We start from the raw sequence: 15,872 nt of genomic DNA on the forward strand, positions 1-15,872 counted from the left end.
TGCTACTTTCTTAGGCTATACAAGTGCCATCTCTTGCTAAAATGTTTATGTTCACACATATGCAGTACCTTTATCAATAATAATAAACCTCTACTTTAGTAAAAAATAAATTATGACAGGTGTGTTGTAATAAAAACAAGTGATGTCCACTGATTAAATGCAGTCTTTCTGCATTGTGAAGAGGGAAATTCCATATATTCACAAAGTTTGTGATGAATGACAAGTTGTTTCTTCATGCAAAATAGATTTAAGTTTAAAATTCAATTAAGCTGCTTTAGTTTAGGGGTTTAGTGAAGGCGGGTCATTTTTTACCCTTAGGTCAAGGGGAGTATACAGAATGTTAAGACGACACGTGCTCAGATGTCTCCGATTTTTTAATACATTTTAACTTTCCAGAAAAGGTACATTGAAAGAAAATGTTTTGTATTGCTTTAATGGCACTCAAACGTATAAAATATTTAAATGAATAAAAATAAAAATCAGTAGTCAGTCACAGTATTTCATGTACACTATTAACATGATAGCTTAGAAATGTTCATAATAGCTTAGAAATGTTCATAATAGCTTAGACATGTTCATAATAGTTTAAAATCAAAAAGGTAAATGACTTGATATGACACCTTGATAGGAAACTCGGTAAGCTGCAGTAAATTCTATTCGTGTCAGTTGTCAGTCACTGCTGTTAGTCCAAGCGCTAGGGTCTGTGGCTTTTGACACACCTGGGGGTATGGAGGATAGGAAAAGCCATTTAGAGCATAGTCATTAGATAATGCTACCCTGAACTTATTCAAATGTTCTAAAGAAGGAATAGATGAATACTGCAGTAGTGTAAAAGGTCACTCACTCACTGCCATGCGCTGCTGCTTGCGGAGCTGTGAGAGTCTGAGCAGGTCCAAGGCATACATGGTTTCTGTTAGAGGCTGGTTCAGGTCAGTGGCGTACCTCTGGACCAGAGACTGGGGGATTCCATAGCGACCATACTGCAGGTGGAGATGGGTCAGAGTGAAACACTGGGCTTAAAGGGGCAACATTGTGGGTCCATCCCAAATAAGACCCTATTCCCTATATAGTGCACTACTGGGCCCTCACAAAACGTAGTGCACTATATAGGGAATAGGGTGCTATTTGTGAAGCCAGTGAATGTGTTGTGTACCCTTTTGCATGTAGACAGCACTGTGGATACCTTATGTAACTGAACACAGTACTTACATTAACACACATTGAAATGTATGAGCATAGTACTGCTGCTTAATCCTTAGTGAACATAGTGCTATTTAGCCCACATAGTACTTCTTAGTACTGCATGAGCATAGTACTACCATAGTACTACTACCAGTACTGTATAATTGTGGTGAGGGCGTACCTTGTCAGAGAAGGGCTCCGCTGTCAGATTTATCCCCTCTGACTCCAGTCTTTCCTCCAGGAGGGGTCCCAGGTTGACCGACCTGACAGGCATAGTTTCCATTCCCCCAGCAGGCTGTGTCCTGTGAGCTTCAGACTGGAGAGGAGAGTCTGCCAGGTCACAGTACGAGATACAGGTTTGGGTTGCCAGGTCTGAGCAGCACGGTTGGGTTGTTGCCTCTGTAATAACTTCATCCTTTAAAGAGGCGCCATCTATAGAGAAGAGTTTATAGGCACTGCCACTGGTCATTGCTGGGGGTGACGATGGTATACATGGGTTTGACAGGAAAGGCTTGGCTGAACGATGCTTGGGTCTACGTCCTGGAGTAGACATTTTGAGGTGTGTGTATGGAATGAGGTCTGTTAACCTGGGAATTACCATGTCCAACTCTAACGTATCAGACAGAACACTACAAGGTGAGGTGAGCAGTGGTTGTGAGGGCAGGAAAGATCCTTCAGAGTGTGTCAACAACTGCTGTAGGGCCTCCTCTTGTGTAGGGTAGCCCTGTCCCTTAGCCTTGGACATGGTGGTATGAGCTGGCTTCATGTCTTCCAGGGTGTGGAGATCAGTGGTGTGGAGGCCCTGGTCTGAGTGAAGCTCCCCCAACGGGAGGCAGGGTCTCAGCGGCCCCAGGGCTGTGGGAGTAGGCTTACCTGCCAAGCCCAGGTTGCCACAGCTCCAGCTCCTTAGTGGCATGGCTCTGTGGGTGTGACTGGAATGGCTCTGGCTCCAGCCTGTGCTCAGAAGGTTGCAGCTGGTCATGGAGGCTCCTAGAGATGGTAAGGTAGTGGACTGGTGCTCTGGTCTGGTCTGTAAGGTGGTCTTGCTGGGGTGGGTCGGGGTGAGGGGGAGGCCGGTGGACTCTGGGGATGGGAGGTGACTGGGTTGAAAACCAGACGAGGACCTACTCAAGGAAGAAGACGTCTTTTTGCCCCTCCCTTCTGAAACAAACAGGTACAGGTGTGTGCATAATGCACATCATTTGTTACTTACTTTATTATATGAAGCTCTTTCCAGTGGAAAATAGAAATACATGAGAAACAGAAAATCTAAAAAGAAGAGTATTTATTGAATTGTGAAAGTTGACTGGTATACAATGGTTGTCCGGTAGGAATTGATGGTGAGTGAAATGAGGCAGAAATAAGCAGGTAGACAGGCCGGTCTAGTACACCACTGAGTAGTTTATTCCATCCCCGGGCTCTCACTCGGACAGTGGCACACTTCAGAACTGCTCAAAGACTGTCGTTATATCCCAATGGGCACCCTATTACCTATGTAGTGCACTATGGGCCTTGGTCAAAAGGAAAAGGGTGCCATTTGGGACTTGTTCTCGCCACTGTATTAGGACAAGTATTTTTTGCAGGTTTTCCGACTTACAATGCATGTAGAGGTCTGTAATTTATATCATAGGTACACTTCAACTGTGAGAGATGGAATCTAAAACAAAAATCCAGAAAATCACATTGTATGATTTTTAAGTAATTCATTTGCATTTTATTGCATGACATAAGTATTTGACCACCTACCAACCAGTATGAATTCCGGCTCTCGCAGACCTGTTCGTTTTTCTTTAAGAAGCCCTCCTGTTCTCCACTCATTACCTGTATTAACTGCACCTATTTGAATTCATTACCTGTATAAAAGACACCTGTCCACACACTCAATCAAACAGACTCCAACCTAGTATATATGCCATTTAGCAGACGCTTTTATCCAAAGCGACTTACAGTCATGTGTGCATACATTCTACGTATGGGTGGTCCCGGGAATCGAACCCACTACCCTGGCGTTACAAGCGCCATGCTCTACCAACTGAGCTACAGAAGGACCAGAAGGACCTCTCCACAATGGCCAAGACCAGAGAGCTGTGAAAGGACATCAGGGATAAAAAGGCTGGGATGGGCTACAGGACAATAGGCAAGCAGCTTGGTGAGAAGGCAACAACTGTTGGCGCAATTATTCGAAAATGGAAGAAGTTCAAGATGATGGTTAATCACCCTCGGTCTGGGGCTCCATGCAAGATCTCACCTCGTGGGGCATCAATGATCATGAGGAAGATGAGGGATCAGCCCAGAACTACACGGCAGGACCTGGTCAATGACCTGAAGAGAGCTGGGACCACAGTCTCAAAGAAGACCATTAGTAACAAACTACACCGTCATGGATTAAAATCCTGCAGCGGACGCAAGGTCCCCCTGCTCAAGCCAGCGCATGTCCAGGCCCATCTGAAGTTTGCCAATGACCTGGATGATCCAGAGGAGGAATGGGGAAGGTTATGTGGTCTGATGACACAAAAATAGAGCTTTTTGGTCTAAACTCCACTCGCCGTGTTTGGAGGAAGAAGAAGGATGAGTACAACCCCAAGAACACCATCCCAACCGTGAAGCATGGAGGTGGAAACATCATTCTTTGGGGATGCTTTTCTACAAAGGGTACAGGACGACTCCACCGGATTGAGGGGAGGATGGATGGGGCCATGTATTGCGAGATCTTGGCCAACAACCTCCTTCCCTCAGTAAGAGCATTGAAGATGGGTCGTGGCTGAGTCTTCCAGCATGACAACGGGCCGAAACACACAGCCAGGGCAACTAGGGAGTGGCTCTGTAAGAAGCATATCAAGGTCCTGGAGTGGCCTAGCCAGTCTCCAGACCTGAACCCAATAGAACATCTTTGGAGGGAGCTGAAAGTCCGTATTGCCCAGCGACAACCCCGAAACCTGAAGGATCTGGAGAAGGTCTGTATGGAGGAGTGGGCCAAAATCCCTGCTGCAGTATGTGCAAACCTGGTCAAGAACTACAGGAAATGTATGATCTCTGTAATTGCAAATAAAGGTTTCTGTACAAAATATTAAGTTCTGCTTTTCTGATGTATCGAATACTTATGTCATGCAATAAAATGCAAATTAATTACTTAAAAATCATACAATGTGATTTTCTGGATTTTTCTTTTAGATTCCGTCACTCACAGTTGAAGTGTACCTATGATAACAATTACAGACCTCTACATGCTTTGTAAGTAGGAAAACCTGCAAAATCGTCAGTGTATCAAATACTTGTTCTCTGCACTGTATATCTCAGCAAGTATTACTCCTAGCATCAGAAGTGCTATGGGAATATTGTAATGAGCTGTATTTAACACAGATTTTAAAGGTTTCCTCAACTCTAATACACAGCTTATATCTTAGACATTTTAATAGTTTGTTTCAGTCACAACTATGCATTTTAATGCGCCCACAATTATTGTTGAACAAAAACTTTTGCATCCCCATTTTGCCAAGTATAATTTAACCATTTAGTAAATCTTACATTATTTGCATAATGCAGGTCTGTATTTAAGCACATCATAAAATATTGTGCAACATATGGTTCTGAACTAGAAAAATATACACACAAAAACAGCAGAAGTCTAGAGAGAAATATACAAGTGTGGAAAATACTCTTGACGTCAAAAACTCTCCACAGAGGCTGTTGACAAATCAGCACCTTTCTTTATGTTATACATTATTTTAAAGACTAAAACCCAAAGCAAACAACCACAATAAGAATGGTTTAGTTATCAAATAAAGCAAGTTTTCACAGTAAATATGTAAGTCGTACTGACAAGTATTTCATTTTTAAACTACAGCTTATCGTCACACCTTTGGTTCAACAGTCACCAATTTTTAGCAAATGCAAAACCACCATCACGCATTATACTAAGACAGAACTCTTCCCGTATGGGTCTAGAAACAGCCCCACAGGTCTCTGAGAAGAATTTAGTTACTGATTGAGTGTAAAAGAGTTAGCTGTCCTCTCCCTGTCTTTTCTACACAGGCAGCGATAGATACCATCTCATCAGTTTAGTTCTCCCCAGTTTTCAATGAAGGGAAAATACATTTTTGCAACAAAAACAATAAAGAGTCAGAAGATCAGTGCCTGTATTCAAAAAGCTCTGCGTAAGAGTGCTGATCTAGGATCAGGTCCCCCTGCTGTCTGTATAATCGTATTCATAAGATCTGAAAGGCAAAACTGATCCAAAATCAGTCCAAAATCAGAAGCCCAATGCCTTTAGATAGAGAATGAGGTGGTTGGAGAAGACCCATGGCAGCAAGAAGAGGATGAAGAAGAGGAGAGTCAGAGTCGAGTCAGGCGGTCGTTACCGTTCTCCAGATTCTCGTTGCTCTCGTAACAGCCAGAGTCTCGTGGGGAGTCCCCCAGTAGGCCCCGGCGTTCCAGTAACAGCTTCTCCTGAGAACCCCCAGTCTGGCTGCTACGGTCCGGGTCGCTGCTACCTGTAGGGTACAACAAAACCAGCAGAGGGACGTCAACGGAACGGAGTCAAATGTGGTTTCCATGTTTGAAAAAGTTCCATTTATTCCACTCCAGCCATTACAACAAGCCCGTCCTCTTATAGCTCCTCCCACCAGCCTCCTCTGGTGTCTATGTGCGTGTGCGTTCCTGTGTGTCTATCAGTGCGTGTACTAACCGTCGTACTCCTGCAGAAGCTCCACAGCGGTGAGCAGCACAGCCCTGTGCTGAGGGTCTCTGATGTCAAGCTCGTCTAGATCCTCCTCTTCCAGAAGCTTAAAGGTATCCAGGTCCTCATAGCCATTGAAGAGGAAAGTGGGCAGGTGCTCCTGGGGCAAAGTATAGGGGAAGGCTTTGGTCACATAGTCAACACATATACAGTGGGGAGAACAAGTATTTGATACACTGACGATTTTGCAGGTTTTCCGACTTACAAAGCATGTAGAGGTCTGTAATTTCTATCATAGGTACAATTCAACTGTGAGAGGCGGAATCTAAAACAAAAATCCTGAAAATCACATTGTATGATTTTTAAGTAATTCATTTGCATTTTATTGCATGACATAAGTATTTGATCACCTACCAACCAGTAAGAATTCCAGCTCTCACGCCCTCCTGTTCTCCACTCATTACCTGTATTAACTGCAACTGTTTGAACTCGTTACCTGTATAAAAGACACCTGTCCACACACTCAATCAAACAGACTAACATCTCCACAATGGCCAAGACCAGAGAGCTGTGTAAGAACATCAGGGATAAAATTGTAGACTTGCACAAGGCTGGGATGGGCTACAGGACAATAGGCAAGCAGCTTGGTGAGAAGGCAACAACTGTTGGCGCAATTATTCAAAAATGGAACAAGTTCAAGATGACGGTCAATCACCCTCGGTCTGGGGCTCCATGCAAGATCTCACCTCGTGGGGCATCAATGATCATGAGGAAGATGAAGGATCAGCCCAGAACTACACAGCAGGACCTGGTAAATGACCTGAAGAGAGCTGGGACCACAGTCTCAAAGAAAACCATTAGTAACAAACTACGCCGTCATGGATTAAAATACTGCAGCGCACGCAAGGTCCCCCTGCTCAAGCCAGCGCATGTCCAGGCCCGTCTGAAGTTTGCCAATGACCATCTGGATGATCCAGAGGAGGAATGGGAGAAGGTCATGTGGTCTGATGAGACAAAAGTAGAGCTTTTCGGTATAAACTCCACTCGCCATGTTTGGAGGAAGAAGAAGGGTGACTACAACCTCAAGAACACCATCCCAACCGTGAAGCATGGAGGTGGAAACATCATTCTTTGGGGATGCTTTTCTGCAAAGGGGACAGGACGACTGCACCGTATTGAGGGGAGGATGGATGGGACCATGTATCGCGAGATCTTGGCCAACAACCTCCTTCACTCAGTAAGAGCATTGAAGATGGGTCGTGGCTGGGTCTTCCAGCATGACAACGATCCGAAACACACAGCCAGGGCAACTAAAAAGTGGCTCCGTAAGAAGCATCTCAATGTCCTGGAGTGGCCTAGCCAGTCTCCAGAACTGAACCCAATAGAAAATCTTTGTAGGGAGCTGAAAGTCCGTATTGCCCAGCAACAACCCCGAAACCTGAAGGATCTGGAGAAGGTCTGTATGGAGGAGTGGGCCAAAATCCCTGCTGCAGTGTGTGCAAACCTGATCAAGAACTACAGGAAACATATTATCTCTGTAATTGCAAACAAAGGTTTCTGTACCAAATATTAAGTTCTGCTTTTCTGATGTATCAAATACTTCTGTCATGCAATAAAATGCAAATTAATTACTTAAAAATCATACAAAGTGATTTTCTTGATTTTTTTACAGACCTCTACATGCTTTGTAAGTAGGACAACCTGCAAAATCGTCAGTGTATCAAATACTTGTTCTCCCCACTGTACATATAAACACACACATAGTTGAAGTCGGAAGATTACATACACTTTAGCCAAATACATTTGAACTCAGTTTTTCACAATTCCTGACATTTAATCCTAGTAACAACTCCCTGTCTTTGGTCAGTTAGGATCACCACTTTATTTTAAGAATGTGAAATGTCAGAATAATAGTAGAGAGAATGAATTTTCAGCTGTTATTTCTTCCATCACATTCCCAGTGTGTCAGAAGTTTACACACACTAAATTAGTATTTGGTAGCATTTCCTTTAAATTGCTTAACTTGGGTCAAATGTTTGGGGAAGCCTTCCACAAGCTTCCCACAATAAGTTGGGTGAATTTTGGCCCATTCCTCCTGACAGAGCTAGTGTAACTGAGTCAGGTTTGAAGGCCTCCTTGCTCGCACATGCTTTTTCAGTTCTGCCCACAAATTCTCTATAGGATTGAGGTCAGGGCTTTGTGATGGCCACTCCAATACCTTGACTTTGTTGTCCTTAGGCTATTTTGCCACAACTTTGGAAGTATGCTTGGGGTCATTGTCCATTTGGAAGACCCATTTGTGACCAAGCTTTAACTTCCTGACTGATGTCTTGAGATGTTGCTTCAATATATCCATAATTTTCCTTTCTCATGAGCCATCTATTTTGTGAAGTGCACCAGTCCCTCCTGCAGCAAAGCACCCCCACAACATGATTCTGCCACCCCCATGCTTCACGGTTGGGATGGTGTTCTTCGGCTTGCAAGCCTCCCCCTTTATCCTCCAAACATAACGATGGTCATTGTGGCCAAACAGTTCTATTTTTGTTTCATCAGACCAGAGGATATTTATCCAAAAAGTATGATCTTTGTCTCCATGTGCAGTTGCAAACTGTAGTTTGGCTTTATGGCGGTTTTGGAGCCGTGGATTCTTCCTAGCTGAGCGGCCTTTCAGGTTATGTCGATATAGGACTCGTTTTACTGTGGATATAGATACTTTTGTACCGTTTCCTCCAACATCTTTACAAGGTCATTTGCTGTAGTTCTGGGATTGATTTCCACTTTTCGCACCAAAGTACGTTCATCTCTAGGAGACGGAACAAGTCTCCTTCCTGAGCGGTATGACGGCTGTGTGGTCCCATGGTATTTATACTTGCATACTATTGTTTGTACAGATGAACGTGGTACCTTCAGGCGTTTGGAAATTGCTCCCAAGGATGAACTAGACTTGTGGAGGTCTACAATTTTTTTACTGAGGTCTTGGCTGATTTCGTTTGATTTTCCTATGATGTCAAGCAAATAGGCACTGCGTTTGAAGGTAGGTCTTGAAATACATCCAGAGGTACACCTCCAATTGACTCAAACGATGTCAATTAGCCAAGCTGTTTAAAGGCACAGTCAACTCAGTGTATGTAAACTTATGACCCACTGGAATTGTTATACAGTGAATTACAAGTGAAATAATCTGTCTAAACAATTGTTTGAAAAATGACTTGTGTCATGCACAAAGTAGATATCCTAACCGCCAAAACTATAGTTTGTTAACAAGACATTTGTGGAGTGGTTGAAAAACGAGTTTTAATGACTCCAACCTAAGTGTATGTACATTTCTGACTTCACCTCTATACATCACAAAAGGAGGAGGATATTAACAGCATTCAAGTGTGTGAGTGTCTACAATTACTGTAGGGATGAGGATGAGTGTGTGAGTTTGTCTGTGTTTATACTGTACTCGTCTAGTCATTACTTTGAGGTTGATGCGTTCCAGGAGTTCCTCAACAGATGTGGGTTTGGGTTGCCGTCCCTTCGTCCTCCGTCGGGTGTGCTTAGGTTTGTCTTCCTCCTCAGCCAGAACGTCCACGTAGATGAACTTAAATGTTCCCACCTTACTGTTCAGCAGGCCCATCCACGTCCCCATTGGAGGCTTGCTGATGATGTCAATCACATCACCTCTCTGCAAAACAAGGACAAACACTGATTGGTCCATTTGGATAATGATAATATATATCGTGTGTGTGTGTGTGTGTGTGTGTGTGTGTGTGTGTGTGTGTGTGTGTGTGTATTACCTTCAGTTTGAGAGAGTCAGTGTCGTAGGGGCTGGGGGTGAAGTCAGTGTGCACCATAGCTCGACCACAGAAGGGTCCTCTGTAGGGAAGTTCATCCTCCTCTCCATCCTCAGACTTCACACTCTCTCGGTTGCTGTTGGAGGAGTCTGTGGTGCCCACTGTCTGACCACCTGCAAACAACAAGAGATGAGAGGGTCATTCAAAAGGATCTAAACCACATCGAGATCTATGGAAAATGAACATGCAAGAGTTGTCTGTTCTGCCTGCTGGTCACTGTAAATAACAGTTTCACTTTGGAATTAAGCTGAATATAGGCCACATACAAGACAAATAAATGTGGACCCAGACAGACCCCCAAACACAGGTGCTACTTACTCATGGAGCTCTGTCCGCTGAGGGAGCTCCTCAGGCTCTCCACTGACCCTCCAGCCTTCAGCTTTATTTTTTCCAGTGACTCTGTGTCTGTGTGGCTGTGGGGGGAATGGGGCCCGCTGGACATACGGTCTGGGCTTAACTGGAAGGCAAGAAGACCAAACTACAGATTTATTACATGGTTACTACACGTTCCCTCCAGTTTAATCTCTCAATTGTCATGAACCAAGTCCAACGAATTTCCACCAGGGACACAAGCTAGATTGTAAGTACAGTTTGACCATTGGGTCATTTTGCATACGATTTGCATAGAGTCTGACGTACCTGTTCAGAGAGAGCGCAGTGGTATCTCTTGGAGATGCGTTTTCTCATGGTTTCTTTCACGGACTTCACTTTCTTGCCCAAAGAGATTCGATGGTTCGTCTGTGGAGACTTGACTACACCTTTCACACTGGCATCCCCATCTTTGTTCTAAAATTAGTATGAAGTATGGGAGGTCTGGAAACAAATGCATTGGAAAACAAAAATCCCCAACTCAATTATTCAAATGATTGTTAAACTACTTACAGTGAGGTCCTGATCTCCGGTGACCATGTGCAGAGACCGGTTGGTCAGATCAAACCCACCAAAGCTACAGGTTCTCTGTGAAACAAAGGAGGAAATCAATAAACCACCGTAAAACGATCACTTCCAAATGGAGATATTGACAGGTTAATCAATCAAGCACATAAGACAGTGTTGTTCATTGTGGCGATATTTTGGGGCTGAGTGAACATCTAACCGGTCTTAGCCTGGTCCCAGATTTGTTTGTGCTCATGCCAACTCAATTGCTGTCATTGTCAAGCCAAACATTACAATTCCACAAGGAGTTGGGCAAGGGAGACAGACTGGCACCCAGGCTAAACTGTCCCCGACGAAAGATATAGAAACTACACACTGCATACACTAATTCCTAAACGCCACCCTATTCCCTATATAGCGTTCTGCTTTTGACCAGAGCCATGTGGGTAGTGCACTATATAGGGAATAGGTTGCCATTTGGGATCTGGCCAAACATTACTCACCCCATGGTAGCTGAGTGGGCCGATTACTCTCCTGATCTCTCCATCCGTGACTGACCGGGCCATCCTGGGTCCATCCTCTCCACCACCAACCTCTATCTCTGACAGGGAATAACCACTACCCCCGGCCCTCACGTCGCCACTGGGGCATCTCCCTGGGCTACAGGCTGGGCTGGATCCTCCTACATCATCAGGTAAAAGGGGAGAACGTGCTCAACTCTTATCATCTTGTTTAAATAAATGAAGGGTACTTGGAACCAAAAATAGATCACATAAAAAAATAACTGGGATATAAAGTAGCAATTTAAGCTTGGTTTCAATTTTGTCATAGCAACACATCTTCATAGAAAGGGTCATTTTCCTGAAGAAAATTGTGACACTTCCTTCACCTGTCTTACTGAAGGCTGTGGACAGTCGCTGGCTGGTGCTGGAGACTGTATCCAGGCTGCGGGTGTGTGTGTTGCTGCTGCAGGTGTCCAAGGAGGAGGAGGAGGGGGAGGTGGTCAGGCTGTCTGAGTCTCGAAGGTCATGAGTCAGCTGGTCGCGCAAGGCGGAGGCCTGGGAGTCAACGTGGTGACACCCGCCAGACTGCTTCTTCTGAACCCCAGAGTACAGGGACAGAGAGGACATGACATCACCCGGGACAGGCCCAACCATACTCGGAGACTCTGGGAAGGACAGGGGAGGTGACAGGAGTAAGGACAGGTTTGTGGCAGAGTAAGGGAATCGCAAGACAATGTGATGTGTAATGGATGACAACTCAACTTGGATTAGTAGTAGTAGTCTTTTTGAAACAAGCCAAGTGAAGACCTCTAGAGAACAACATCATTTGTTGGGTATAGACTACAAACTATTTAAAGCTTCACATCTGGACCCTAATGAGACTTGTCCAAATCCTATCTGGTGCACTATGGTTTTGCCCTATTCTTCACCCTACACTTGTTGAAAGAAAGGTGCCATCTAGAACCAAAAAAGGTTATTTGGCTGTCCCTATAGGAGAACCCTTTGAAGAACCCCTTTTGGTTCCAGGTAGAACCCTTATAGTTCCAGGTAGGACCCTTTCCACATAGGGTTCTCAGTAGGGTTCTCCTATGGGGACTATGAGTGTTTGGGCTTGTCATAAGACTCCTGCAGTGACCCGTCTCACCGTCAGACTCAGGCTTCTTGGACTCGTCGATCTTGAGGAGTTTCTTGCGGACCCTGCGAGTGGAGCCGACCAGCTTATGGAGCCGTCTGAACGTCCCAGACTCCTCCTGTTCACCCTCCGACTGCTCACCTGGCTGAAGATGAACAGACGAAGCGGGTTGGAAGGAGAGGAGACCCAGTTAAAGAGTGGGTAAGGATGATAAAGAGTCAGTCAGTAGAGCTCTGAAGCCTTTTAACTAGGAAAATGGAACCTGTGAAAACAATGTACGTTTGAATGTTTATTTGACCCGTTTATAAGGTAAAGTTAGTCTTAGTGCGATTCTTCACCCTTTCCGAGAAATGCATAATGAGAACATAGCTCTATTATTTTAAGGTAGAGACTGCATGCAGCATATGACCTCAATATAAAATAACAAAGTATCAATCCAGAGTGTAGACCTGCAGTCTATGTATAGGCACTGTGGTCGGCCTGTTTGACTCGGTGGTTTATGCTAAAAACAAAAGGTTTTCAAGCTGGAATCCCCCCATCTACATGAAAAAAAAAAGGTCAGAGTAGTTAGAAGTGTTCAGACCAAAATACCATCTCATATGTAGTGCCTGGGACAGTGGTCAGAAAAACCATCCGTTTATTCACAGTGGATCAATAGTTCAGCACGCCACAGCTATCAAATCAGACGCTTTCCCGTGTCCTTTTTATATGCTTATGATGACACGCTGAATGTGCTACAGCTCACCAGAGTTAGTGAGAAAGAAACCAGATGTGAAAGCTACAGCTGTGGACCAGAGGAGAAAAAGAAACCATGGTTATAATTTCTTAAATATAGCCTAGCACACGTCTGACCACATGGGCTCATCTTGTCACAGAGCATCTCATCTTGGTGAGATAAAAATGTCCACCTGATTCAGGGGCTTTCATACAGGCTACATCACAGTACGTATAGCACCTTGAACCATTAAATATAATGCCTATTCTGCCTGTCTAGAGCAGGTTTCATCTTGGCAAAAAAAGAGATAAGATTAAAAATGTTTGAGAGAGTACTCTATTATTTACAGAACTATAGTTGTACATTCTTATTGAGCAAACTCAAATTACGATAAAGAACAGTATGCATGTTCTAATAATTGGAAGATAAAGTTGAAGTCAGAAGCTGTAGCCACAACATGGAGCCAAGAACTAGCAGGAAAACAAGTGAAGTCTCCAGGAAAATGTGCATCAACTTAAAGCTCAAAAGCGCAAACACTTTGGTTTTGATGGGGATACACTACAAACAGGGAATTAGGTTTAGAATTGTATTTTTTTAAGTGACAGTAGGAGGATAGAGAAAATGGCCATGGGAAGAGATGACAGAGCGAGAAACAGAGTGAGGCCATCCAGATGAATCTGAAATATGTGGGCTGGACCTGAGCCCCCTAATCACCCCAACCATGCAGAAAAGAGCTGTGGCCTGCATAACACAGCACAGTGCTGAATCTACCCACTCACAGCAACACAATAGGGGGTTAAGCAGGTGCTTTGACTGGGATGAATAGAGGGCTGCCTGTTGGGAAAGGGCCTGGAGTGGGCAGGTTGCAGGTTACACCACACAGAGAGAGACAGAGGGGGGGGCATAAACACCTCACTAGCCTTGTTAGATGGCAGAACGATGAGCGCATATAGTATACACCAAACACACCAAATCCATACAGAGTGACAACACTTACATCCATGAGTTATCAGCGACACTTACATTGCAGTTGGAGGACTCGTTCAGGGTTGGACTGGGCGCATCAGGCCATTCTGTAAGATCAGTGCTGCAGTTCTGTCTGCTCTGGCTCTCAAACTCTTTCAGCTGTGAGGAGGAGAGGGGAGAGAAGAGAGGAGAAGGAGACTCGATAAGTATCCAATATGGTACGATAAGAGCTAAAGAAGCACAATAAATACGTGATCAAATCAGACTTGTATTCCCTCGTTATAAATCCTACCGAGATGCTCAATATCCAGTAATTGCAGAGGACTCCTACAGTACATCCTGAGAAAAGAGATCCAGTACGGTATCTGGAGGAAAATACATCATACGATAGGAAGACAGGATGTGACATCATCATACCCTTGCCAAGGCCTCCTCCACGCTTATCATCTTCTCCTTGACCATCATCATCAGCTGGATGCGCTCTTCATCACTCATAGTGATGTCACTGGCTACAAAACCTATGTCCTCACCTGGTAAATAGAACACAGGGAATTTAAGAAAACCCCTTTTTCAAATGTTAGGAACAAACTGTTTTTAACTCATAGAAACATCAACATGTGTAGATATTTGTAAATATGTATGTACTGTATATATTATAGGTGCTTAGTTGTATTAGTAGTTGCAGCAGTTGTTTTTGTTTAGTTGTAGGCCTATTTGTAGTTGTACAACTTTTCTGTTAATGTAAGTTTAAAATACATGTTATTATTATGTCATTGTTAGACAGTAGTTGCCATATTATTGTTGTTACTAAGTATCGTGTGCATTTTTTAAATATTTTTTTTTTACACTATTGAAAATGAAATGGTGCATCTCAAAACTTATTTATTTTTTGAAATCATATTTAAATGTATTATTTTTCCCCCCACACCAAATACAAAACAAACATATATGAACAACAACTTCAACGCAAACAACGACATCTCTTCCGCCCAGACCCACATGCTCACACACCGTCCCTAGTGCCTGCATTGTTTGCCACATGGCCTGAAACGGCACCATTTTGTTTCTCTACGTAGCCCACGCACTTTCAATAGTTAAATCATGAATCGTTTGATTTTTCCATTGTGTTAATGATGGCGGATTCATTGAATTCTAAGGTTTTTAGTAAACCTTTTCTCAAGATGAGTGACTAGTAGAGAATCGTCCAACACATCGGGTATCCATGTCTTGAAGTATGCAGAGATTAAAAGTACATTTAGATTGTAAGTTAGGGAATACTCCGCCCACAACTTCCACACTTTATAGCATTCCCACAAAGCATGGATTATTGAGTCTTATTAGTTTTACACTTAAAACATGACTCGACCATTGTGCTGTAGAATTTGTGAATTGTGTGTAATAAATTCTATACATTAGTTTATACTGTATTAAGGGTACATTTTCATTAACTATAATTTTGTTAGATAAGCTCCAACTTTCCCTCCATTTTATGCCAAAAATAGTTATTGGTTCCAATAGTTTATATTTTCTAATAGATTGTCAGTTGGATAGGCTCTTTGCAAGGTTTTGTATATCTTGCCCATCAAATGAACATCCTTTTCTGACTCAAATAAGATTATCTCAAGGTTGCTCAGACATTTCGTGATTATGTAGCTTTTAAGTTGCATGCATTTGAAACTGGTCAGTTCAAAATTCATTTTTTAAATTCCGACATGGAAATAAATGTATTTCCTGTTACCAAGTCATTTACGATTTCTATGCTTTTAGTTTTCCATTTGGACCAATTTATCTGTGAATTCCGAAACGCTATCCAAGGATTGTTCCATAAGGGTGTGTTTTTAGGGATGTGATATTGGTTCGTGTAGAACACGTTTCATTTCCTTCCATATTGTTATTGTGTTTCTAACTATGAAGTTAATGTTCTTAGCTTTATACTTTTAAATTACACACGTAAAAAGATTCTGGGGATGAACATGGACATCTT

The 15,872-nt window shown here is 43.3% G+C and overlaps 1 protein-coding gene across 9 annotated transcripts in view; it reads right to left on the reverse strand.

Annotated features, from left to right (window-relative positions):
• Window positions 1-356: 356 nt before the first annotated feature.
• sash1b (SAM and SH3 domain containing 1b) overlaps window positions 357-15,872 on the reverse strand; it is a 73,040-nt gene continuing 57,524 nt past the window's right edge. For 4 of the 9 annotated variants that reach the window (XM_035743495.2, XM_035743500.2, XM_052486521.1 and 1 more), the window contains 15 exons: window positions 14,306-14,418; window positions 13,946-14,047; window positions 12,220-12,352; window positions 11,462-11,740; window positions 11,076-11,254; window positions 10,579-10,653; window positions 10,336-10,482; window positions 10,015-10,153; window positions 9,640-9,809; window positions 9,321-9,527; window positions 5,867-6,017; window positions 5,541-5,672; window positions 1,364-2,343; window positions 849-980; window positions 357-719 (listed from right to left, as the gene is read on the reverse strand). In XM_035743495.2, coding sequence (XP_035599388.1) covers window positions 663-719; window positions 849-980; window positions 1,364-2,343; window positions 5,541-5,672; window positions 5,867-6,017; window positions 9,321-9,527; window positions 9,640-9,809; window positions 10,015-10,153; window positions 10,336-10,482; window positions 10,579-10,653; window positions 11,076-11,254; window positions 11,462-11,740; window positions 12,220-12,352; window positions 13,946-14,047; window positions 14,306-14,418 — 2,996 coding nt within the window. In that variant the 3' untranslated portion in view covers window positions 357-662. Of the gene's footprint in view, window positions 720-844; window positions 981-1,363; window positions 2,344-5,540; window positions 5,673-5,866; window positions 6,018-9,320; window positions 9,528-9,639; window positions 9,810-10,014; window positions 10,154-10,335; window positions 10,483-10,578; window positions 10,654-11,075; window positions 11,255-11,461; window positions 11,741-12,219; window positions 12,353-13,945; window positions 14,048-14,305; window positions 14,419-15,872 lie in introns of all 9 variants that reach the window. The other 5 variants (XM_035743499.2, XM_035743497.2, XM_035743498.2 and 2 more) reach the window with 5 other exon arrangements.

Source organism: Oncorhynchus keta, chromosome 29, assembly GCF_023373465.1.
Source record: "Oncorhynchus keta strain PuntledgeMale-10-30-2019 chromosome 29, Oket_V2, whole genome shotgun sequence".
Lineage (NCBI taxonomy): Eukaryota > Metazoa > Chordata > Actinopteri > Salmoniformes > Salmonidae > Oncorhynchus > Oncorhynchus keta.